Raw genomic sequence first — 24,541 nt, 5'->3', positions numbered from 1 at the left:
TTAGGGGGTGACCTAGAGATACTGCAAGTCGATGGAATGAGCGGAATGTTAAAATAATGCCTTCTCTTTCATCCCTGCCAGTTGCTCTCAGCTGCAAGTTTATTCCAGCTGGATGGCCTCCAGCGCCACTGTGAGATACTGTGTGCTCAAACCATCAATATTGAAAGCTGTGTTCACATCTATAAATATGCCAAGGTAAAGATGACATTCTTGTCAGCTTCCCTGTAGAAGATGCCAGATCTTAGGAGAGGAATTGGAAAAATGGGCTTAAATGCGTCAGAAGCTGGAAGCCAGTAAAAGAGGTCTTCCAGAAAGCCTGCAGTAGGAAAGTGTCCCCCTATCTATACTTGGGGAAGCCAAGTATTGCAAAATAATAAACCATTTCATGGGTAGCAGTTGAATACGAAGAACCCAGGCTTGGGAACCATCTCTCCCGCTTGGGTCTACTGTACTTCAGTAATTCCTTTTCTTTGTAAGACTCATTTTACATGCCACAAATTTGTTCGATTGCCAAAACTCTGCATTCCCTGGAACCTATGCATTATTCTGCCAGGGTTGTGCCCCATTAATTGCAGTCTCACAAAACCAAACAGGTACAGATAGTCCTCATTTGACAACCACAATCAGGACCGGCAACTCAGTTGTTAAGCAAAGCAGCTGCTAAGTCAGTGGTTCTCAACCTGTGGGTCGGGACCCCATTTGGGGTCGAACAACCATTTCACGGGGGTCACCAAACAACGCAGTCCCCCCCCTTTTTTCCCCTTTTCCTTAGCTGTGCTACTCCCTTTTATTCTATTGGCTTTTGAAAGCCAATAGAATAGACTCTCTTGAATAGAGTCTAATTCTATTGGCTTTCAAAAGCCAGTAGGAATTGTCCAGGTTGTCTCTGCTCTGCTGAGCCCGCCAAAAGTCCCATTCTGCAAAAGGTGCTGCATCGACTTACGACCGGTTGAGTAGTCCTTGACTTACGACCGGTTGGGGGTCGCGGCATTAAAAAGGTTGAGAACCACTGTGCTAAGTGAAACCGTGACTCTTATTTGTGAACTTCCTTCAGCTTTCCTTTGCCCTGTGAAGGTCATAAATTGTGAGAATTGGTTGTAAAGTGATTTTTTCATCCCTGTTATACCTGTGAATAGCGGCTAAACAAGGACTCCCTGTAATCAGCCTGGCAGTTTCACTGACCAGTTGCTCATTCCCTTTTACGAGTTCCTTTACTTTGGCTCAGCAAGCAGCAGGGGGACAGAAGAGGGTTTAAAAGTGGGGGCATTTTAACCACTTTAAGATATCCCCATGGAACAGTCATACAGAAAGTGAGCACAGACACACAAAATAAGACCGTATCTTTTTAACCATGGGATAAAAATACTCTCAGGCATTTGTTATCAGGATGAAACTGTCTTTGGAGGGAGGAGGGAAGAAGGGAGGGAAAAAGGGGGATATTTGACAGCTGCCTAATATGTATTTTATTACAGCATCCCTTTGTCTTTTATAGATCCATAATGCTCCAGAGCTGGCCTCTTTTTGCGAAGGCTTTTTTCTCAAGCATATGAATTCCCTGGTGCAGCAGGAATCATTCAGGCAGCTCATCTATGGCAGGAACAGCAGGGTTCAGGGTCTGGATCCCCTCCAGGATTTGCAGTCCACTTTGGCCAGCAGACTTCATTCCATTTATGTAACATCAAGAGTGTAATTGCTAAGATCTGTGGCCTTGCTGTTAAAGAAAGCACCTGCTCATTGAACTGCACTAAAATGGGATCTGGCCCCATCGTGGCTGCTTCATCCAGCTTCTGGAGACAGTGCCCTGTCCACCACCTCAGCAGACTTATCCAAATGCAAGAACATAACTCTGCAAAGTGCTCACACGCCACCACGATTTTACCAGAAAACGGATGAGCAGAATCTGAGGTGGGGTGCTGCTATTCTGCTAGGTACACATCACAAAGGAGAACTCAGGGGGAATTTCACTTCTAAGTGTCCAAAAGACCGCTTAGAAGAATGCACAAACCATAGTTGGCATTTAGCCGGAGAACGGACTGTTAAAAATGGGTATGAATGTAGAAATTCTAATTTCTCTCGATTTTGGCTACTCAAATTGTCTTATATTGGGCTAGCTGATTCCACTAGAGTGCCATGCTGCAAACAGATCTGTCTTTTGCTTTGTCCACTGAGATGTGCAGGTTCAGGAGGGGCTAAAGCTAAAACAGCTAGTTTTGAAGATAACAATAATATGCTACCTAACAGATTCTGCGTTATTTTGGCCTTAGTTTTTAACTAGCTCTGGCTGTCCATTTTTGTATTTAAAAAACATAACCTGGTATCACTAATATTTAGAGCTACCCACATCTTTGTGCAAATTATTATTGCTAAGACCATCACACTGTGGTATCTATGATACTGGTTGTTGCAGATAGAATTTCTCTCATTTCTGCAATATAGTTGTATATAAAGGGTTGGGGCTTGCTTTGTCAATGCTATATTATAGCAAATATATGCCTGATCTGGTGCTTATGATCTGGAACACTGTCCATCTGGGAATTATGTGCATCACGCACAGAAGTATGAATAGCCAATTCCAGATACAGGGATCTCTGTATAGAAAGACTGTATATTTATCCATATCATTTTGGGGACTGGAAGTTGCAAGCAATAATCAAGCTCCATACAGGCTACAGATGCAGTCTGAATTGTATTATTTCGAATGACAACCACATTTTAAACACACACTCTCTGCTACTCTTGCACCATTTGCTGCATGTGATAGCATGCTGACTCACTAAACTGGATTTCACGATGTAGGTGAATGAGGCCTAATTGGGTTCAAATTGGAATATTAAATCATTGTAAATATTTGAACAAGGGCTTTTGCACATGTTATCTCACTGTTTGAGTCAGTATGACTGGAACAAATTATTTTCATATCCCTCCATATATACTTCAGTCTGCGTTGAAATTAAGGGTTGACATGGGAAATAGCTGATATAGGAACAGGCTTCCCCTCTTTCTAATACTCAACATTTTGCTTCCATTTTTGAATGGACTAGAAAATAGTAATTTAGGATATAGTTTTTATAATGATTAACAAAGTGATTACGATTACCATTTGAGGAAACATGCATAAATCAAATATTTTTTTGAAGGATGGATTGTCAAGTTAATAAAGGGGGAAAGAAGTAAAGTCAAATGAAGCTAGGCATGTGCCGCAGGTGTTTTTGTGGTGTTCCAGGAAAGATAATGGAAGAGTAATGGAAATCTTGCAAATATATAGACGTTTCAGAAGCAAGAGAGGCTTTTCCCATGATTATCTATTTGGGAGTTTAATGTCCTCAATGTAAAATCTTCATTTTTAACAGAGAGAAAAGCATTCATTACAGAAGGAACCATGTTTAGAAATACTTATTACATTTGGTTTAAGTATATAAAGATTGGAGCAGTTCAACAATAAGACAAGCCATTAATGTGACTGAGCAGGGTGGTTGGGTAAACTAACTGGGGGGAAATTATTTTTTCTGGGTATCTTGCTCCTTTATCAGTTTTCACAAACAACTTGTGCCTAAAAAGTTCGGTACGTTTGCATAATGCATCTGAGTCACATGGTTTAACTAGGATAAATGTTTATAAATGGGTCAAGAAAGAAGTGGGAAGGGTGGGGAGGAATCAAAACATGAAAACTATACGAATTACTTACACATTTCAACTCATACTTGCAGAATAGCCCTATATATTAGAAAATGATAAGCTATAAACCTTTCAATCATTCATTTTTTCAAATCTGGATCCACATAAGCTCCTCACATTCTCCAGATCGTGGAAAAGTGTAAGATTTGTCATTAAGTAGTTAGGAAATACCCCAATTATTTGCCACGTTGGAAAATAATTTTCAAATAGCTGATTTAGCTACCTGTACAAAAATCTGTTGTATTGTGATATTGTCTGGTATATTAACTGTACATTAATGTTGTCATTTATGTAAATGTCCCATATTTTATTAACAACATGACCCTTGGTTAAACTTTGCAGATGGTGTAAAGCTTAATAATTTAACACAAAACCAAATGGGCTTTCCCCCCAATTTCTGTGCTGGTTGGATTGCAAAGAATATAGGCAAAAATACTGCCTCTAAAAGAGAGCTGGCTTAATGTAGTGGTTAAGGAATCAGGCTAGAAACCAGGAGACTGTGAGCTCTAGTCCTGTTTTGAGTATGACGCCAGCTGGGTGACCTTGGGCAGTCACTGTTTCAGTCCTGGGAAATAGGCAATGGCAAGCCACTTCCAGAAAACCTTGCCAAGAATATTTCAGAGACTAGTCCAGGCAGTTTCCAGGAGTCAAAAACTCAGTGAAAGGCCTACTTACACATGCATAAATATGCCTTTAAAATGCTTTTGTGAAACTAGACAATTTTCAGTTTGCTCATCTGGGCATTCTTCAACCTAGTGCTCTGAAATTGTGTTGTGGTCTATCCCCAGCTCATGGTTTCAGTCCTCAATAGTATTTTTCTCTGCAGGATGCCTGAACCGGTGCATGAATCAAAATTTTCTTTTTGTTTTGGACAGTGGAGGTGGTCACAGCTAGGAGAACCACCAGTGGTCAACTTTGCACTTGCAGCAATTGGGGGTTATTTATGAAAACCGCTATTAGACACTGACAGGAATAACAGCCTTTCTATGCCAAGTCAGATAAGATTTATCCGGTGCAGAATACCTTTAGAAGTGTGCAATTGTAAAGGTTCAGGCATTTTTTTTAGTACTGCACTGAAATTGAGCCTTGTAGAACCTCTACGGGCTTAAGGGCTCATATTTTATTTACTTTGATTCCAAAAGCCCCCCAAAACCTAAATTCTTAAGCAGTCATGTCACTCTAGGCCTTTCTAATGCAGTTACAAGACCACAAAAATGCATTTCTCCCACCCCTGTAGCTTGGACTGAAGACTGCCAAGAAGGTTTGTACCAGGGAAACAGCTGCTGCAGCTAAAAAATGCAAAGAGAGTTCAGACATGTGGATTACAATAACAAGTGGACATAAGCACGTTGAGAAAAAATCTGTGTTTGGTTGATTTATTTACTTGGGCAAACAACTCTTCCTGTTTTCTGAAATCCACGCTGATCTCTGGCAAAAAGAAACTTGACCACAAAGAAGACTTCTGTGACCAGGCACCCGCCATCTCTTTGGGCTCTAGCCGTTGCCCATCCCATTAACCGCCTTCTAAAAAAGGCAACACAAAAGATTGCCACTAGCATCTGCTGAGAAGTCACTCCCCGGCCAAGCTGAATGCATGGCTTACTCTCCAGGGCCCGGGGTTGTTACTACGGCTTGGCTCGCAGCACTGGATGAACTTCCACTGCTCTGCACATCCCCTAGGCAACCCTTTCCTCCAGATCTTTAGAAGCCTAGGGCTTCCTAGTAGAAGTGTTAGCAGCTATTGGGCTGCTAATAGCACCAGGAGAGGGTCTGCTTTGGGACCTATGAAAGGGAAAGAGGTTAATCCAGGCAAATCGGCCTTGTCTCTATGAAAGAAGATTCCTACAGTACTAAGAGTGACAAGCAATAAAGAAAAGGCTTCCCTGTATCACACCCAACTAGTAAAAGTTAACATGAAAAACTGCCAATGAGCATTTTTTGGAAGGTTTAAAAAGTATGAAGTCTCCATTTAGTGGTTCCTAAATGACCCAATAAGTGACTGTAGAGTAGTTCTCTTGGGCAAGTCCACTGCTTTAGTTTCCAGAGGGGTACTTGGCTAGTGCAACACAAACAAAACCAGCTCTGCTGGCCATATTAAAGACTAATGCACTGATTTGTGCAGGTTTCACTGGATGAGATCCAGTATCTTACTCATTTTCTATGGGTTAGGGCAGGAGTAGGCAACCTTGGCTCTTTTATGACTCGTGGGCTCCCAGAATTCTGGGAGTTGAAGTCCATGAGTCATAAAAGAGCCAAGGTTGCCTACCCCTGGGTTAGAGTAAAGGATAGTTGGGCGTGCACCAACTGATGGGGCAATTCAGCAGAAGTAAGTCCCAGATATAAAGCTAGTATGACAAGCATCTCCCCCCCCCCGTCTCCACTTCAAATACCTGAGTTTTGCATCACAAGAGTGAAAGACTGAACAAATATATTTCCAGAAGTTTTACCAGATGCATTCCTCCAGCTGCAGAGTAGACTTTCTCAAACCATGCAGCCTTCAACTTAAGGGCATACATTCTGCAGCATTCTCTGTCTCTGACAAAGACTTTTCCAGGCCAGCAAGATAGGTGCTGCCAGCTGTCAGAACCATTTACTTCTGAAACAGAGGCACAATCACACCTGACAACTAGGTCAAACTAGGGAACTGTGGCAGCCCTACATAGCTTTGTCGTTGTCCTCCAAATCACAGCATGCTCGATCCACAAGGGGAACTGGCTGGCTCCTTGGTCTTTCCTTCAAAGACGCATTGGATGCAGATAGTGATCTCACCTGGGCAGACAATCTTTAATATTCAAAAGCTAATCTTTCCAAAGAAACGATAATTGCAGAAAGAGAAATGCCATGGGACGACTCAAATCTGGAAAGGTTTCTTAGCATGCCCATATAGGGAACCTTTCAGGACATCGGAGTTCCCTCTGCTGGCAGAGACTTAACCAAACAAATCCATGAAGTGCTATGGTTCCAGCAATAATTCGGGAGAAAGACAAGATTTCTTTTCAGGCAGATTTCAAATATTATGCATGAAAATTCTACGCGTTTCTTTTTTTACAATGGACACAATAGGGTCACAAAAAGGCAACAGCGCTAACTCCTAATTAAGTGTGCTCGAAAATCAAGCATCGCTGCAAACCAATGTCAGAAGGACACATGTGCAGTGATGTCCCGATGCAACCTCCACCCTTATGTATTTGCAACCTGATGCTGAATGCAATTACTGAACTCGTGCTAAGAGACCCTCTAAGTATCCATGGCTCCACTGCTTATAGATTTATATGCATAGCTTGGCAAAGGCATGTCATAATACATTACCCTCTAATCAACATGGATAAAATTGTTGGCTAAAACAAATACAGTATTGTTTCTGCTTCTCTGCTCGCAGGGGTCTCTGTACTTCGCCAGAATTTTCTTCTTAAATGGTTTTGCCCTAAAGTTTTAAGTTACCTCTTCAAATATTTTATTCCACTCTAGAGGAATTACAGGACAAAACCAAAGTATAAATGACGGTCTAACTACACACTAAGTTTCCAGCACTTGAAAGTACACAAGCTGGTTTCCCTATTTAACTGAAGCCACATATCAATTATGGACATTTTTGAAAAGGTTGCCTCTACTATGTGCTCAGATTTGAAATCCCTCATTCCTTTTTTATTTCTAATGCACTGTTTTCCAACGCTATTCTGAGATCAATTAATTCTGGGACATTTTGCTAGGTCTTTTTGATATCAAGATGATAGTCTCCTTGAATAATAATTTGTTTCATACACTTTCTGTTCAAGAGGCAAAAGAGATCTATTGGGAATATAGAATATCTAAAGCATATAGAACCAATTAAGTTTGACTACAATTTCTGCTGTATCAGGATTCTGAAAAGTGCTTTTTAATGAAAACAAAGTCTACGCAATCCTTTTTTTTTTCTTCTATTCTTTGAACAGAGCTAATTTTCCCTTGCACAAAGGAAAGCTGATCAATTGTTACAATGTGTGCTTGAAGACTAGCCTTGTTTCTTAAAATGTGGAAGACTCTCATTATGAAAAGACAGTATGGCAGAATAGCTACTATGCGAAGACTATAGCAGTTCAAGTCCACCTGCAGCCATGGATGCTCACAGGGTGACTTGGGGCCAATCAGTGTCTTAGCCCAGGGCTTTTCAACCAGTGGTACGGGTACCACCTATGGTACATTGGCACCTGGCAGGTGGTATGCGACCTCCTAGAAAAGTGGTAGCGGGGGAGGGGAATGAGCTGAACTGGTGGCAGCACCGCACAAGCCTGAGCGAGAGATGGCTGGGGCTGCAGGGATGTCAGGGCTCAGCGGAAGCACCAGGATCAGTGCCGCTTTCCAGCTGATCGATGCTTCTTTGGGGCTGTCAGGGTTCAGTGGAAGCGCCAGGATCAGCACCAGGCTCCAGCTGGAGCTCGGCGCTGATCCTGGTGCTTCTGCTGAGCCCTGAAGAAGCACCAATCAGCAGGAAAGCAGCACTGATCCTGACGCTTTTGCTGAGCCAAGAAGCGCTGATCAGCTGGAATGTTGCAGCATCTCCAGGGTCTTGTGATTTACATTCAGATGCTTGGCAATTGATTCATATTTATGACGCTCACAGTGTCCCAGAGTCATGTGAAGTGACCAAAACCTGCTACAACCACCCAGCAGACAGGGTGAATAAAAAGCAAACACTCCCCCACCCCAACCCCACCGCCAATCCTCAACAGAAATGCTCACAATGAAAACCTTGGACAGGAGGAAGAGCGCCGCCGGGTGGGCAGGCAGGTGTCTTGCTCGGCTGTGGCTTGGGGGGTACTTTTTTCAGTGCCATTATAACTTCGAACAGTCACTAAGTGAACTGTTGTAAGTTGAGGACTACCTGTACTTTATCACTTTTTTCCTTTTTGGGGGGGTCATCAAGTTTTTGATACCTTGCTAGGCGACTGGTGGTACTCGGATGTTGCCATATCTTAAAAGTGGTACAATGGGTAAAAAGGCTGAAACGCCCTGTCTTAGCCCATCTAAGTCACAGGATTTCCCCGTGTAAGTTATCTTAAGCTTCTAGAGCAGACACGTCAAACTCACGACATCACGTGACATCGCAAGACGTATCGGGACTATTTTGCCATTGCCGGCAATGGGGTGGGCACGGCTCCGGTATGATGAAACCGGCCTGCAGGCTGGCAGTTTGACACCCCTGTTCTAGAGAAAAAAATGGGTTATAAATATTAAAAATAAGTAAATTAGTGGTCATATCCAAGCTGAAAACTACCAGTTACCAACCCATTTCTATTCATACTTTCTGTATTTCACTCACTCATTCTTTGTAGCTGTCATGCAACAGTATAGAATTAAAGCATCTCCAGAGGAGGCAATGGTGGAAGCAGAAGACAACCCATAAACTCGAACAGAAATGACTTGGAAATCTTACAAGTACAGGTAGTCCTTGACTTATAACTGTTTGTTTAGTGACCAGAGTTAAAACGGCACTGAAAAAAAGTGACTTAGGACCATTTTTCAGACTTACAACCGTTGTAGCATCCCCATGGTCATGTGATCAAAATTCAGACGCTTGGCAACTGACTCATATTTCTGGGATGGATGCAATGTCGTGTGTGTTTGTGTGTGTGTGTGTGTGTGTGTGTGTGTGAGAGAGATGTGATTCCCTTTTGGGACCTTCTAACAACCAAGGTCAATGGGGAAGCCAGATTCATTTAAAAATGGTGTGACTAACTTAACAACTGCAGTGATTTGCTTAACAACTGTGGCAAGAAAGGTCATAAAATGGGGCAAAATTCACTTAACAACTGTCTCAATTTAGTGATATAAATTTGGGACTCAATTGTGGTCGTACTACTTCTATCGCCTTTCTTCACCCGCACACTACTTTAACCAATAATGATTATGAACCAGTAGTAACTATTTTATACTAGCTGTTCTTAGAACTGCAAGTGCTTCATTATTTTACCATTTCCTCTCCCGTTAAATAAATCTTAACAGTGAACATTTCTAACCTACCCTTTATACGCAGGATGTACCCAGAGAGAGACCTCCTACTGATCTGAAGAGGCAGTCAGCTACACAGTCTCTAAAACAAGAACATCTGTGGACGTCTATCCTTATGCTCTGTACAGGCTAATGGATGCATTTGGAAGCAATTTCAAACTCTTGCTACCCTGGACTCAAATTGCATTAAGGCAGCCTGAGTCACTCGCTGCTAGCACCAGCTCCTTTACCTCCTGCTGCTTTTCCATCACCACACAGATTCGATCCGACAGACGTGAATGAACGAAGCTCCTTATAGAAGGCTGAATTAGATCAACTAAGGCATCTCTCTGTATCTGCAATGACTGACAGCTGCTCTGAAAATTCCACTCAGCCATCTTTCTCTGCCCTACTTGCTCCCTCTCTGGAGCCTTTCCAATCAGTAGGAATCTGAGCCACGTTCAGCGCTGCCTTCATTCCCTTCAACAACAAACTCACCAGGTGAACCCTGACAAGACGAAGCCAAAACAATCCAACAAGAAAGAAGAGCGAGGGATCAGCATGTTCCATAAAGCCCTGGACTTTGACCAAAGACAACTTTGTTTTTAAATCTGTTTGGGTAAAATCCTCCAAACGGCCCATGAATTTTGGATGATATTTAGTTAAAAAAAAAAATAGGCAAGGAGAAACTCGGTCAGAGAACAGAACAAAGCATCTGGAAGAAGGCATAGCTGGCTCTATGCAGAATGGGTGCAAAGTGCAACACCTTAACCCCTTTGCTAGCAGTCCCAGAAACCCTAAAAGTATTTAATTTCCTCCCCATTCTCAAAATACTCCCCCCTCAACCCAACAGGAAGAAAAATCTTCTCTGTCAAGCTGCCTGGAGTTCCACAAGGAGCTGCAACATAATCTTTTTAGTCCAACTTTGTGCTGGAGTTCCAGCATAGTTGGAACTCCGATTCAGGGTTGGGATTGGAAGTTGGAACACTTGAGGGCTGCCGTCATCCCTAATCTTTGACAAATCAACTGTTCCCTGTTGGCAAGGCAGACATCAAACCCGAAATGATCAAGGCCACGCGAAAGTAGTCCAATCCAAGCTTTAAATGTATAAGGGAATAAGGCAATGTTCCTACTGAGCTGGCCAACAAAAACAGAGAGAGAGTTCAAGACCCATAAGCCGAATCTCCATAAGCTCAATAAGGAAAATCACATAGATTAAGTCAGCTTAATATAGGATTGTAAATTTACTAGGAAAAGAGGCTGCAGAAGAGGGGAGAACATCATCCATGGAGAAGGAATGAAGCCATGAAAATGGAGTGTCCCACTTACACACTATTAAATGTTCTCAATTTGAACTTTCGAAATTTCATCAAAGGGCACTGAAATACTTCCCAGCTAACATCGAGTCATAATGATTAAAAGACTGTACTGGAAGTTTACATAGCACAACATTCTGAAGCAGCGCTTGGGTTTGCGCTTACACTCTCTCTTGCGACATACAGTGTGTGAAAAAATCAAGTCTCAGGCAATCACTTAATCCTAGTTGTTCTCTTACAAGTGGAAGAACTGAGTCCTGATGTAATCCCAAAGTCAGTTTAACTGGCAACTCCCCACTCACCTGCCCACACCATGAATTATTTATGGTGTGAAAGAACTGATTCCAAGCATTAAAACTATAGGCAAAACTTCTCAGAGCAGTAACTTTATCAACAATACCGAATGACAGGCATCTAGTTTCAGCAGTTTAAAAATACATGGAATGCTTTATAATTCCACCGTATCTTAAAATATTTTAAGGTTTTTTAAAAAAAAACCTTAATATTGAATTCCAGCCTCTCTTCAAATCTTCAATACGAATTCAAAGGGAAGATCTTCATAGGCACATATGGAGAGGGAGGGAGGGAGGGAGGGAGGGAGAGGGGGGGAGGGAGGGAGGGAGAGGGGGGGAGGGAGAAACCACCAGGTTTTGTAGGGCAATATTGAAGTCACAATTCCTGGTAATAATCCAGTTTGCTGCTCTGCAGCCTCTTTTAACGGAGCACAAATGCTGAGCTGGCAGCAATAAAAATAACTTCCAAATGGTGTTGCTTGAAGGCTGCTTTTATATTAAGCAACAACGACAATAAAAAATCCTTGTGGCTTTTCCACTCCTAAGGTAAAGTTTCCTCATAGCTTCAAATTCATTTGCTTGGCAAATGACATCAGGATCTCACAAAACAGAAAATCCGTACGATGGTGGCTTTTCCCTCCTTTTAATCATTTCTTCAACTTCAGCTTTGGATTTTTTTTCTTAAATTTCTTCTCCTGTCTTGGTCCTAGGGCGACGTCTGATTTTCTCTTCTTGTCACTGAGAATATAATACACAAGTCATAAGGTAAATATAAAAAAAAGTCCCTGAAGCTAATATTTTTTTTTAAAAAAAAAGGTAAAGATGGTAGTTTAAATGTTTGAGATTCCCAGTTTAAAAAAAAAATCTATGCCAAGAGCTTCTCTCTGCTGGTGATGTAGCATCTGCAACTCTCCCAACAGCCAAGAGCTGATAAACAGTAAGACTGTTTTCTTACTTTCCTACTATTGGAACAAATACTACAGGTAGTCCTCGATTTATGACCTCAACTGGGACTAACACTGCTCTTGTTAAGCAGTGCCGTTGTTAAGTGAATCACATCCAATTTTACAACCTTTTTCGGCCCAGTCATTAAGTGAATCTGGCTTCCCACATCGAATATGCTTGTTGGAAGCCCCCCTTAAGGAAGGTTGTAAATTGTGATCCTGCGACCCCAGGATGCTGCAACTGTCATGAATCCGTGCTGGTTGCCAAGTGCCAGAATTTTGATCATGTAATCATGGGGATCCTACAACAGCTGTTAAGTACAGGAACCAGTCATAAATCATGTTTTTCAACACCATCATAATTTCAAATGGTTGTTAAAATGAATAGCCATAAGTCAAGGACTACTTGTAACAGATGACTAGCCTCTGAGATGCGAGTACCCCAGCACTAACCTCTTCAGGCTGACCACAGATGCATTCTGTCCTGCTTTACTCAGCACTTCGTTCCATTCTTCATCATGCCCTCGGATAATGTACCTAAGTGAAAAGAAAAGCACTTTGAACATTAAGGGCAACCTGGTCACAAAACAGTAACCTCTGCCATACTAACAAATCAGAATTCTGTGCATCGTATCAGTCACCCAAAAGCGTGATATGATCGATTGAGCTGAAAAAAATGAGATTCCTAGGTGCAAAACTGCACCTGCGCTTTAAAAGAACGTGTGATCTATTCAGCTTTGATTGAAATATTGATGTCAGTAAAAATAAAAACGGCCTATCAATCCTATACCAAGTCCCAAAAATTACCAAAAGGCAGCCATACTCAACACACAATCTTTATTTAAAAAAAGGGAGAGCAGAAGGTCAGGGATTAGAAAGGAAGGGAAGAGAATGCATAAATCCAGAGTGTGCTCTTTGCCCCTTGCAATTAGTACCCGAGAGACCTACTTTTTATGTTATAAAGCAATAATATGCATCTGATTTGGCCAAACCCCAAACACTTCAGAGAGATTCTCTGGCTGACTGAAATCAAGCAAATACCATTCAAAGCAAACCAAACTGAATTTTAACCTTCCTGAGGCCTCAGGAGAGGTCTGGTGTTTTGGAAGCCCATACAAAGGTAGATTTTGTCTTTCTCTTTCCTGAGAGAAAATAATAATTCTCTGTTTCACTATAGAACAATTTACGGGGGGGGGGGGGAATTCTAATACCAATGCTTTGGCCAAATAGCTTAAATCATTTAATTTTCCTAGAAATAGTTTGTTTATTTGTTACAGGGATAGGAGAGGGAGAAAGAACAAAAGATTTTACTGTGAAAGGTCCAGGTCCTTTAGCTTCCCAATCTCATTCTTATGTTTTTCTTGAAATTCTTTGGCTGCTTCTTCCTGCATCAGAAAATCCACATTATAATAACAGGCAGTGTATATGGTTATTTAAAATGAATGTAGTACAACTCTCAGAACAAAGAACAAAAGCTAATCAATGATCTATGTTAATTCTAAAGAGCCTGGTGTTTCTTAATGTATCTCACATGAGATAGCATACCTATTCATTCTGAGTGGGAAGTAGAATTTCCAGGAAAATGGGCTTTTAAATACATAATATCATACATTTACACACTGGGTCAGCTGAACATATATAAGTATTACAGAAATTATCCAAGTTATTGAAAGCGGAAGATAATGCATCTGTCTTCAGAAATGACCTGCTGGACGCTCCTGAGTGCTCAAAAGTTAGATTTAAAGGCATGTTTTATTTGCTCAACTTCCAGTATTTATTGGTGAATGAATGAGTGAATGAATGAAATATGCATTTGTATATTGTATATATACCATTAGATATATTTGTATATTGTATATACCATTAAATATAGCCCCCCAAAAAATCACAAGGGGAGGGAACACCAACTGAAAAGCTTATATAAAGATAATTACCAAATCTTCATTTAAAGATTTCAGGGTTGGTTCCATTACAACTTCTTTCATTACTGCCATTTGCTCTTCTACAGCCTTCTCCTGGACACCGTTGAACAACTAAGGAACAAAGAAGGGTGGAACGGATCGCCTTTCTGCCCAAGAATATTTCCATGAAGATACCACTATCCCCAGTACATCATTCCTGTTTATTTCCTAATTTCCCTCCATTGAATTTCTAAGAATCACTAATGATGTTACATACTACAAAATAGACTGAAGGCATCTTCCTACAAAGAATCTGTAATAGAACCTTACAATATTGTATTTCGGCATATGGTTAATCCTGTTAAATGCTGTCCCCCAAAGGGCATTTACCTGAACAACTTTGCGGATGGTCCTATTGAAGAGGCCCATTAACTGGCTACTAGGCAGTCCTATCTCTTTCTCCAAATGATCCATAGATTTGTGCTGGAGACCAATTCCGAGAAGAAGAGCCTGACAAAAGAAAAGGTTCCTTTGCTTTGACGCAGCAGAATGACAAGTTTCATCTTAGGCAAGTACATTATTACATTGATATCTCATCTAGCCAATTTCTATATTAGCAAAACTTATAGATAGGTGAACATAACTCAGAAGGCCAATTGCAAAGGCCCACAACACATGTATTGCATACACAGCAGGTACAGTTTTCTCCACCTCTCTGTCTTCTCTGTAAGCCCTTTTTTCCTAGTGTTCCCTATTTGCTGTTTCCTTTTCATATCAACCCAGGTCAGTTCCTCGTTTTCTTCTTGCTCTGTTTGAGCCCCAGAGTTCATCTACTCATCCTTCTACTTCAAACACCAGACAAGCCAGGCATTGTGATAATCTGGATCTAAACCAAAGCAGTTCCAATACTTAATGACAGCTAACAACTGCAGTATCTACATTCTGTATCTTACGTGTTTCTACCATTTTTTTTGTCACAGCTGTAGAGATTTCACTATTCCATACTACAAATATGTGTAGCTGATGTCCCCACCTCTTTGTACAATCAAAGCCCCAGCAAAGAGAACTCTCCAAAGCCTGATTGCGGGCAATGTGGTGAAGGGACAACACCTGCCTTTTCAAAGGGGTTGAGTATTTTCTGACTCAGTGCTTGTTGATCTTAAAGGCTGCACTGATGAGAGAAGAAACAGAAATGGCAGTTTGAGGGTGGATGCATTCTGATGGCAGAGAGGAAGCTTATAAGGGCAAAAGAAACTGCTGCTGGACTCCTCTATTCAAGATTGTAAAACTCTCCCTCCCCCTTCCATCAAGGCCTGGCCTTGAACCAGCTCACTTTTTAGAAGAGAACTGATCCATTCATGGCAGGTGGAATGAAAGGAGAAGCACTGCCTACAATTCCTCAGCTGAGGCTGGCAAACCAATCTTGTCCCTTGGGAAGAGAAAGAGTAAAAGGATAATAACTGCTACTGCATGACATCTTGTTTCCTTAGTTCAGACATGTCAAACTCGCGACGTCACTTGATGTCGCGCAACATATCGGGATGGTTTTGCCATTGCCGGCAATGGGGTGGGCGCGGCTTCCGGATGACGCAGTTTGACACCCCTGCCTTAGTTTCTCACTTGAGTTAATAGTTTGATTAACTTAAGTTTCAAAAGAGGTTGTTTTTCTTTTAAGCCTCAGTCCCCAAAGATCTGAAGGTAAGGCGTGAATAAATTTAATCAAACTCCCTACTCCTGTGGTGCGTCTAGTGTTTGCTTTTGGGGCTCCCCCAATTACACGTCATTTCCCCAACTCTCTGCCAAGAGGAATTACTATTTACAATAATTTACTGTCCAAGTGAATTGACCAATAGTTAAGCTCAGAGATTTCTCAGAGATTTAACTACTTGGTTTAGAGACTGGGCCTAAATAAAATTTGGAAGCATTCATGATTCCAAATAATGTCTGGTTGTGCCTATGATTATGAAACCATCAAAAAATCTACCACTGGGCTCCAGAGGATATCAATTGACATGTGTAATAAAGATTACATATTTTACATATTTTTACATATTACATATTTTAGAACATTTATCTCATGGGCAAAAAGATGCTGGTGAAAAAATTAAAGTATCAGTTGACCTTTGGCAGGTCATCAAATGAAATGAATTCAATTAATGAAACAGTAGTTACATAAGTAATACGTACAGCCTGAGTAGCAGAAAGAGACATATCTCCAAACTTTTTGAGAAAGTACATTCTAGAAATAGTTGGGATCATGTCCATGATCAAGTGATAGTCCACCATGTTTCTTGAGTACATCTCTAGTCTCTTCAGGTCATAAGGGATGAAGACAGCTTCTAGTTCATTACGGCTGAGAGCTGAGTGAATTGGTAGTAAATAAAAGAAAAAGTAAACAGTAATGCAAAAATAGGATCTGAACTCGTTTATCACCAGTAGCTCATTGCGTACACTAATTTTAATCAATCTGCAGCTCTCTACATGCCTTAATCGTCTCTCATAACCCCCAACCAGCCTGCCTTCATTTTTTGGGTAGAATTTAGGCATTTGCACCCATTCTCAGAGCACAGTAGATTATTATGCCATCTAGAAATTATCGAAGATAAAGTGAAACACCTAAAGAAAATTAACTTGAACAAGGCTAATCTATATACAATTTTTATTATTGAGCTGTGAGGGAGAACACAAAATAATGTATCATGCATGCAACTAAGTAGAAAACCACTAATGGTTATTTCTAATTTGAAACAGATTTCAAAGAGTTACTCTAATATGACATAAAAATACTAGTGTGATATGCCTAAGGAGAATGAATTATTTTGAAAAATATTTGCATGCAATCAAATAGTCAAAATCAATATTACTAAAGTGTATTACCATGTTTCATCCATTTTAAAAGAGAAGGATATAAGAGTACATTTAAAACTGAAGAAGAAAGAAAAGGAAAAGTGGATCTCAGTTAAAAAAAAAAAAAAAGAGTGGGGCTTAAATGTTTAGCCTTGTAGAAATGGAATAAAGATCTATGAAAATTCTTCGGTCAACATCCACCTTCTTCCTGAATTTTGTTTATGTTGTTTTGTGTTTTTTTGAAGTACCCTGTCAGGAACTTGCATATACTTACAGGACTGGATCTGTTGTTTGACATTCCTGTTTTGTAATATATTCAAAGCTAATGACGGGGAGAAAGTGCTAAACTGGTAAGACAAGAGAGACAAGAATCTCCTCCTGAAATCTGTAGAGCAAAGAGAAAAAACAAGGGGCTATCATGTAGCACAATATTTCTCAACCGTAGCCATTTTTTTTATTAAAAAGTTTTTATTTTCCCTTTATTCATACAAAATAAAATAAATTCCTAACCATTGGTACCGCCTGCCCATTCCCTCCAGGCTGCGTCCACCCTCTCTAAACCTTCCCTACTTCCCTCCTCTTTCTCTCCTCCCCTCCTACTCTCTTCCCCTCCCCATCTCCTCTAACCATCCTACTTCCTCCCTACTCCTTCCTCCCCTCTCATCCCTCTCACACACATGACGCAGCATAGGGGAAATGCCCAAGCATTTACCATGACTATATTATCATTACCCACCCACCCAACCGTAGCCATTTTAAGATGTATGAATGAACTACCAGATTTGCACAGCCAGCAGTGTTGAGAAGCATGGAGGCATCAAAAAATAACTTGCAACTTTTGTTCCCTGATCAACTATGAAAACTGGGATTGCCAAAGATGGCCGGTAGCTTTCCCCATTATACTGAAACTTTCAAAGTAGCACCACTGAGATGGTGTCATTTTTTTCAAGGTTTCCCAAGCGCGTAAGGGCTGACAGAATCAATCCCAAAACTCACCTTTCCAGAAAGCTGTGAGCCAGCTCTCCTCTGTCTTCTCTTCTTCTTCATTCAGCATCTTCAGCATAATGCATGAGTGTTCCCCAGTCAGATCATTCTAGACACAAAGCCACTGGCGCTATTAGCACGCTATGCTTTCAACAAGCAGCAACTATTTGTTTAAATTAAAGTATTTTTTATCACCAGAAATATAGTTGGCAGGGGCAAGCATGGGTGAGAGTATATTTCCTTGCCATGAGAACTGAGTCACATCACTGGCCCAAATTAACCAAACATTTTGATTAAAGGGACTAAATTAAGAGCCCACTTTCTATAATTGAATATAAGGTCTAGAAAGGACCTCAGAAATCATTCCATCCAACTCCATATAGTGTCTCTGGCAGATGACTACCCAGCCTGTCTTATATCCCCACCACCACTTAAAACCCTAATTAAATAAATGAATCACTTTTTCTACAGTAAGAGATTTGCCCCAAAAGCAGAAGAATAACGTATTTCCTCTTGGCTACATCTCACCAGTCAATAAATGAGTGGGATGGAAAAGAATTTACAGTTCTTTGGCTAAGATTTATGGGACTAAAGAATGATCAATAGCAAACTAAAGAACACTTGTATCAAATAACTAATAACTCCCTTGTATTTCTTTTCTTAAAATGCCTCCGGATGATATTTCAAGGCAAAAAAAACCCCTTGTAATCTGGTTTATGAAACCTTGAGAGTCTGTTTCTTGTGGCTATGTAAGATTCTGAATCAGTACAACTCTGACATTTTACTGCTACTACAACTACCCAAATAAGCATAAATAATGCTTAATAATAACTGTACTCTGAGATTCTGAACTATAAAATAAACAGGAGAGCTTTGGAACATCTTGAACTTGATGGATCTACATAAGCAGTAATCCTACCACTCAAGTGTATGATTTTATTTAGAAGTGACAAAATATGTCCATATTTGTTGCTCTCATTAGCTCTTATTCCTCCCTTCTAGTAAAGAAAAGTCACTCTCCCTTTTTTGAAGAAGAAAAAACAAATTATTTGTCAACAGAATTTCCCTTCCTCCAGATGTCCAAGAAATAATCACAGAAGTCCTGTTAATGGTCTTGGACTATGAAACAAAACTTACTGGAGTTTGCCTCAAATAGACCGGCACGAATCCACCCCGTTTCCAAAATCTAGTAGGAAAGGAAAATAATAAAAATTAATCCATGAGGCAGGATAAAGTTCGTTCCTTATTTTTCCAGTTTAAATACTGGATTCCGTATTAGAAATACCTCCTCAAGCAATATGGTAAAATATAAATCAATTGTGGGATATGTCTATCCTGCTTTAAAAAACTGAACATTTTCAATCACAACTCCAAAATAGTGTCTTTTCTCAAGCAAGACATTCAGGAACATAAATATTTTATTCTCTTTATTTCTCTTCTCTCAAGTAGAAATGCCACCATCTTTGGATATGGGAAAGCTGCTCATTAGGACAATGTCACCAAGATGGATGAGAAAAAATTTTAAAATGTTTGTCGGCTGAAATAAAAAGATTTGTTCTGATTGGAAAAATTGAATAAATAAAAATGATTGCAACAGGAAATTGATGCAATACCATGTTTGCAACAAAAGCCGCACAACAGAAAATGCACACGTTCCACAGAATCTGTAGGTTTCAAGTGTCCCAAAAAAACAATCCCCATAGTTGGATCCATTATTAAAATCCTGTTTGGCAAAAATACACTGATACAACAATAACTAAAATGAAGCTTTACCACAATAATGCGCATTTACAGCAAAATGCTTACTTGAGAAGCCTTGGTGTCAAGCCATAAGAGACCCCAAGGTAGTCCAGATTCTCAGCTTGTCTCTCACTCATCTTGAGAAGCAATGGTGGCAAATCCTTCCGAGGCATCAGAGCTTCTTCTAGTAAGCTGACAGCCTGAAACAATGGAGAGCAGCTTAAGAAAAGAGGAAGATGGGCCAAATAATAGCTTGTGGAGTCCTTGGTGGTCTTTGAGCAACAGCCAAGCTCAGAGAGCACCAAGGACCCCACAGTTCAACCCTGGGCTACAAATATTCTCTTCTATCGGTAAATTATAACTTAAAATGTGCTTATTTGCTGCTGCTCAGATAGGCATTAAAGAACTCCGATGATGCTCTGTGCCAACTTGATACCACCACCCATATAGAAAACTACATACCTCACTGCTCACAGTAGCAATTTCTCTTGGCTTCTGAATAACCTTTTCTTCCAAACAAGGAAATTTGCCTTCATAATACATCCGGAGCAAACGCAAAGCTCGGCTACCATAACCCATCTACCAAAATCAAAAAAGAAGGAGAAAGCACATTAGAAGATGCTTAAAAGGCTCTTGACTCTTAAACGTTCCCATTTTACCAGTTATTGCAGAGGGTGGTAATTGTTGTGACATTATTTAAAAGAGACTTTCGTTGAGTGTGCATGGTTGTAGGAAGCAAGGAAGATGATCTTGATAGAGGTACGCCGAGGCAAAAGGGGCAAAAGCATTTTTAAGCCCAGAACGTCAAGATAATTTCCAAAGCAGCTCAGACTGATACCTCCCTAATTCACTGAATTATAAGAAGGAAGAGGAAGAACAACACAATTGGACTTGCAAACTGAAGGACCATGTTAGGGACAAATTGTTGTGGAGAAAAACCGATCTATCTGGTCACCAGGAGATGAAACTGACTTGATAACACATTAATCAATTAATCCAAATCCTTTCATATTATCTTTTTCTCTTTTCCTTCTTAAAATAAAAACTTTTAATCTTTGCAGTAATAAATAGTAGCTTAATAAATCTGGGTCTCTCCAATTATTGAGTTGAGTTGTTATTTGGTCGAAACAAATCACATTTTGTACTTCACTGGAGAATTTAAGCCAAGACATTAAGCCATCCAAAGATACGTTAACTGAAGATATAAACAGAGTGGCAAATCATGCTCAAACTGGAGAAAATAAAAAAGGAAACTGACATTAACTGAATGGCATTCATAACGTAAAAATAAAATGAAAACAAATCAATTAAAATTGAAGTAGGAACGTCAGCTCTAAGACTGTTTTACCAGGCCTTGCAAATCAACTGTTTATATATACTTTGCAATTATTTTAACCAGGGTAATGTTTCATCAATTATCACTGAGATGTATTTTGGTGAAATTTAAAATAAACTTACCGCTTGGTAGTCAGGATGGACTGCAATGCGTACAATTCTTCCACCAGAAAGGCTCCCAAAATCAGGATCTTGGAACTACCAATAAAAATGGGAGGAAGTAAGAAATAAATGATTTTTAACAGAGAAGTATTCAATAGTAATAGTTTCTTAACTGATTAGTCTTATGACCATATCAATAAAAGAAAATACATGTTCAGATTCCAGGACAAAACAGATAAAAGAAAATACAGTGATAATATATATATGGCAATACAGAGTCAGCAACCCGATAAATGCATCGCCCTTACAGGGAACTCCGGGTTCTTACCTCAATAATCTCAATTATAAACTTAGCACTTCTGCTTACAATGTATACATTAGGAGGAAACAAGACAAACTATGTAATAGTCAGTATGTAAAAAAAAAAAAAATCAAGCTTAGATTTAAGTACAAAATCCATTACCTGCTCTGAGATATTCCATGGAATGAGATCTCCTGAGGCTTTTTTTCCTCTAGATAGGCTGTTCATAATAGATTGTCGTGATATCTCACCCTCCAAACATACCTGCAGGAATAAAGGGAAGACAAGTTTCAGTTCTTCAGAGGGACATGATGTAGCATGTTTTTTAACCAATATTGGTTAAAATAGTACAGAAAGCACTATTGTTTTCTAATAGTAACTAGAAAGACTAGTTAATCCAAACTCCTGATCTATTCTGCTCCCCCAAAAGAGTAATGTAAATGAGGTAGAAGTTGCTGGTACAGAGTTTTGATCCTGACACGTTTTACAATACCAAAAGGATTGATAAAAGTCTACGTTAACTGAGAAATCAGTAATACGTGTGCTTTGGTTTTGCTAACTCCCAAACACTGCAGCAAAAACAAAGACTCCCAATTCTTTGCTCACATGATAGATAACACAACAAATTTCTTCCCTGGAACCAATAAGGAAAAGATGCAAATTCCCTAAAGAAAGAAGATTCGGAGCCCTTACCTATAGATTTCTCTAGTTCTGCTTCTTCTTGTCTGATCAAATTTATTACTTAGGTTACTTGAAAACATCCTTCTTACCTGGACCACAGCAAGGACTTCTGGCAAGGAATTTTGAGTAGGTGGGACCGGTGGCAAAAGGCAAAAGAGATGATGGGCTGGAGCATCTGAAAGCATCTGGAGGTCATTAGGAGAATTCTGGAAGGTTGCAACCAGGACAGAGAATTAGATCTCAGTAATTCAAGCCCACTTCATTAATTCAGGCTATTGGTTATTGCTAGAAATGATATTTTCTTTATTCAAAGCCCCACGTCTATGAAACACTCTGTATTATTCCCAATTCATTCCCATACACTGGAAGCTGACAAAAAAAAAAAGTATCCTGGGTCAGAATGCTGTATGTTTCTGTATGATCCAATGCAGCCTCCAGATTTAACATTATCTTTATTTTGCATCCTTCTTTCAAATCTTAGCAAACTTTATTTTGTAGAATCATATACGGGTAGTCCTTAACTTATGACCACAATTGGGATTGGATCCATTGCTAACTGATCGAATGGGTCATGTAGCTGTTAAGCAAATCTGGCTTCTCCCATTGACTCTGCTTGTCAGAAGCTCCCTGTGAAGGTTGCAAATGGCGATCACCTGACCACAGGACGCTGCAACCGTCATAAATACATGCTGGTTGACAAACGCTCAAATTCTGATCATTTGACTCTTGGGACACTGTGATGGTCATAAATGCAAGGACTGGCTAAGGCATCAGGCTAGAAACTAGGGGACAGTATTTCAGTCTGAGGAGGAGGAGGAGGAGGAGGAGGAGGAAGTGACCCCACCGTTTTTCTGCTAAGTCCAAGCTGAAAATAACACATTATCACCAACCTTGTAGTGAGAAGCCACATACAGGGCCATCAATCTCTGAAGAAATGTTTCCGATGCTCTGTGATAACAGAAAAGAGTGTCTCTGTTCACATAGTATCTGAGTGTCATCTGTGAGTTAAGTTTATTTATTTATTTATGAGACTTATATACCGCTTTAAGTACAAGCACTCTCTAAGTGGTGTACACCAGTAAGCAATGTATATATATATTTACATTGCCCCCAACAATCTGGGTCCTCATTTTACCTACCCCGGAAGGATGGAAGGCTGAGTCAACCTTGAGCCGGTGAGATTTGAACCGCTGACCTGCTGAACACAGTCAGCTAAAGTGGCCTGCAGTACTGCACTCTAACTGCTGCGCCACCTCGGTGACAAATTCCTGATTTGTCTTTGAAAGCTAGAAGGAAGTCAATGCTGAATGACTGCCATTGTCCAAACACATTTACTAACATCCAACACACTTCATAGGCAGTGAAAAGCAGAGGAAGTAAATAGCTATCGTCATCAATTGTATGTCTTAGTCTGTGTAAATTTTAAGATCTCAAATGTCGGTAGAAAGGTAGCAGGTACTATGAGGTTTGTTGCAAAAAAAAATTGAATGGGATAAGAGTGTGTTTCCTTTGTTGCATGGAAGTGAAAGTTGGATATGTCAGGAGAAACATAAGAGTTGAATGCAATGGCCATGGGACATCTAAGTAGTGTGTGTGATAAAACAAGAGGCAGAGTCAAGAATGAATGAGTGCTGAACAAATATGAGCTGAATGCAAAAGTGAGTGACCAGCACGATAAGATAAGAAAAGATAAGATAAGATAAGATACGATAACCTTTATTGTCGTATTTATACTGTGGGCACAATGGCACACATCAAAAATGAAATTTAGTTGCCCGCTCTCAAAGTGAAACACATACATGACACACACCTAAACATACTATGAACAATGTATGTGTAGACCTACATCCCTACATATACGTAGCAAATAAATATTAAATATTGTCCATCTTGAATATATAATATTCAACATATAAAGGCACTTTCTTAAAAAGAAGCGAGAAGTTTAAAGAGCAAAAGGTAACAAATAAATCTACATTTGCATGATGTGGAACCATGGATGGTTTGCAAGAACAAAGAAACCCCATGAAGTAGGAAGAGTTACAGTGAACGGTATCGGCCTAAACTAGTTATAGCTACAGTTTCTTTTCTTTTTCTTATTTCATGTCATTCATTTTTTTCCCTTATTACTTCTTGCTCCCTTTCCACCCTGAAGGAGAACAGTGTGATGGGAATATAGATAGGACTACAATAGCTGCACTTGGGTCTGAGAACTAGCACAAGGATACAAATCACAGGTTTCAGGCAATGGACAACCAGATATAATTCTCGTGATGTTGAGACAATCCAAGCATAGCAAATCATTCAGCCACTTTTCAACTGGGTCTCCTGGAGCATATCGAATGGATTCCTGAAGCGAAACTTCATGCAATGTACGGGCTGGGGAGAGATGATATACAAAAGGGTCACATACCAAAAGATCTAAAAATCTCTTTTGTCAGAAAATAAAAAGAAA

At 40.0% G+C, this 24,541-nt stretch overlaps 2 protein-coding genes across 2 annotated transcripts in view; one reads left to right on the top strand and one right to left on the bottom strand.

The window, feature by feature from the left end:
- Nucleotides 1-4,013, top strand: part of ABTB2 (ankyrin repeat and BTB domain containing 2) — a 154,911-nt gene extending 150,898 nt beyond the window's left edge. The window contains exons 16-17 of the mRNA XM_039356846.1: nucleotides 82-195; nucleotides 1,493-4,013. Coding sequence (XP_039212780.1) covers nucleotides 82-195; nucleotides 1,493-1,690 — 312 coding nt within the window. The 3' untranslated portion in view covers nucleotides 1,691-4,013. The remainder of the gene's footprint in view (nucleotides 1-81; nucleotides 196-1,492) is intronic.
- Nucleotides 4,014-11,568: 7,555 nt separating this feature from the next.
- The window catches only part of NAT10 (N-acetyltransferase 10), a 31,004-nt gene continuing 18,031 nt past the window's right edge, over nucleotides 11,569-24,541 (bottom strand). Inside the window, exons 14-29 of the mRNA XM_039356879.1 lie at nucleotides 24,315-24,465; nucleotides 22,977-23,073; nucleotides 22,176-22,292; nucleotides 21,568-21,669; nucleotides 21,126-21,200; nucleotides 20,130-20,246; nucleotides 19,734-19,867; nucleotides 19,065-19,113; nucleotides 17,940-18,036; nucleotides 17,218-17,328; nucleotides 16,284-16,456; nucleotides 14,487-14,606; nucleotides 14,130-14,228; nucleotides 13,507-13,580; nucleotides 12,649-12,732; nucleotides 11,569-11,989 (exon numbers count right to left, since the gene is read on the bottom strand). Of these exons, the coding sequence (XP_039212813.1) occupies nucleotides 11,899-11,989; nucleotides 12,649-12,732; nucleotides 13,507-13,580; nucleotides 14,130-14,228; nucleotides 14,487-14,606; nucleotides 16,284-16,456; nucleotides 17,218-17,328; nucleotides 17,940-18,036; nucleotides 19,065-19,113; nucleotides 19,734-19,867; nucleotides 20,130-20,246; nucleotides 21,126-21,200; nucleotides 21,568-21,669; nucleotides 22,176-22,292; nucleotides 22,977-23,073; nucleotides 24,315-24,465 (1,691 nt within the window). The 3' untranslated portion in view covers nucleotides 11,569-11,898. The remainder of the gene's footprint in view (nucleotides 11,990-12,648; nucleotides 12,733-13,506; nucleotides 13,581-14,129; nucleotides 14,229-14,486; nucleotides 14,607-16,283; nucleotides 16,457-17,217; nucleotides 17,329-17,939; nucleotides 18,037-19,064; nucleotides 19,114-19,733; nucleotides 19,868-20,129; nucleotides 20,247-21,125; nucleotides 21,201-21,567; nucleotides 21,670-22,175; nucleotides 22,293-22,976; nucleotides 23,074-24,314; nucleotides 24,466-24,541) is intronic.

The sequence above is a fragment of the Crotalus tigris genome, unplaced genomic scaffold (assembly GCF_016545835.1).
Source record: "Crotalus tigris isolate CLP2741 ecotype Arizona unplaced genomic scaffold, ASM1654583v1 scf7180000018831.1652172, whole genome shotgun sequence".
Taxonomy (NCBI): Eukaryota; Metazoa; Chordata; class Lepidosauria; order Squamata; family Viperidae; genus Crotalus; species Crotalus tigris.
The sequence above is the reverse complement of the archived record's forward strand: the minus strand, read 5'-3'. Positions and strand labels throughout refer to the sequence as shown.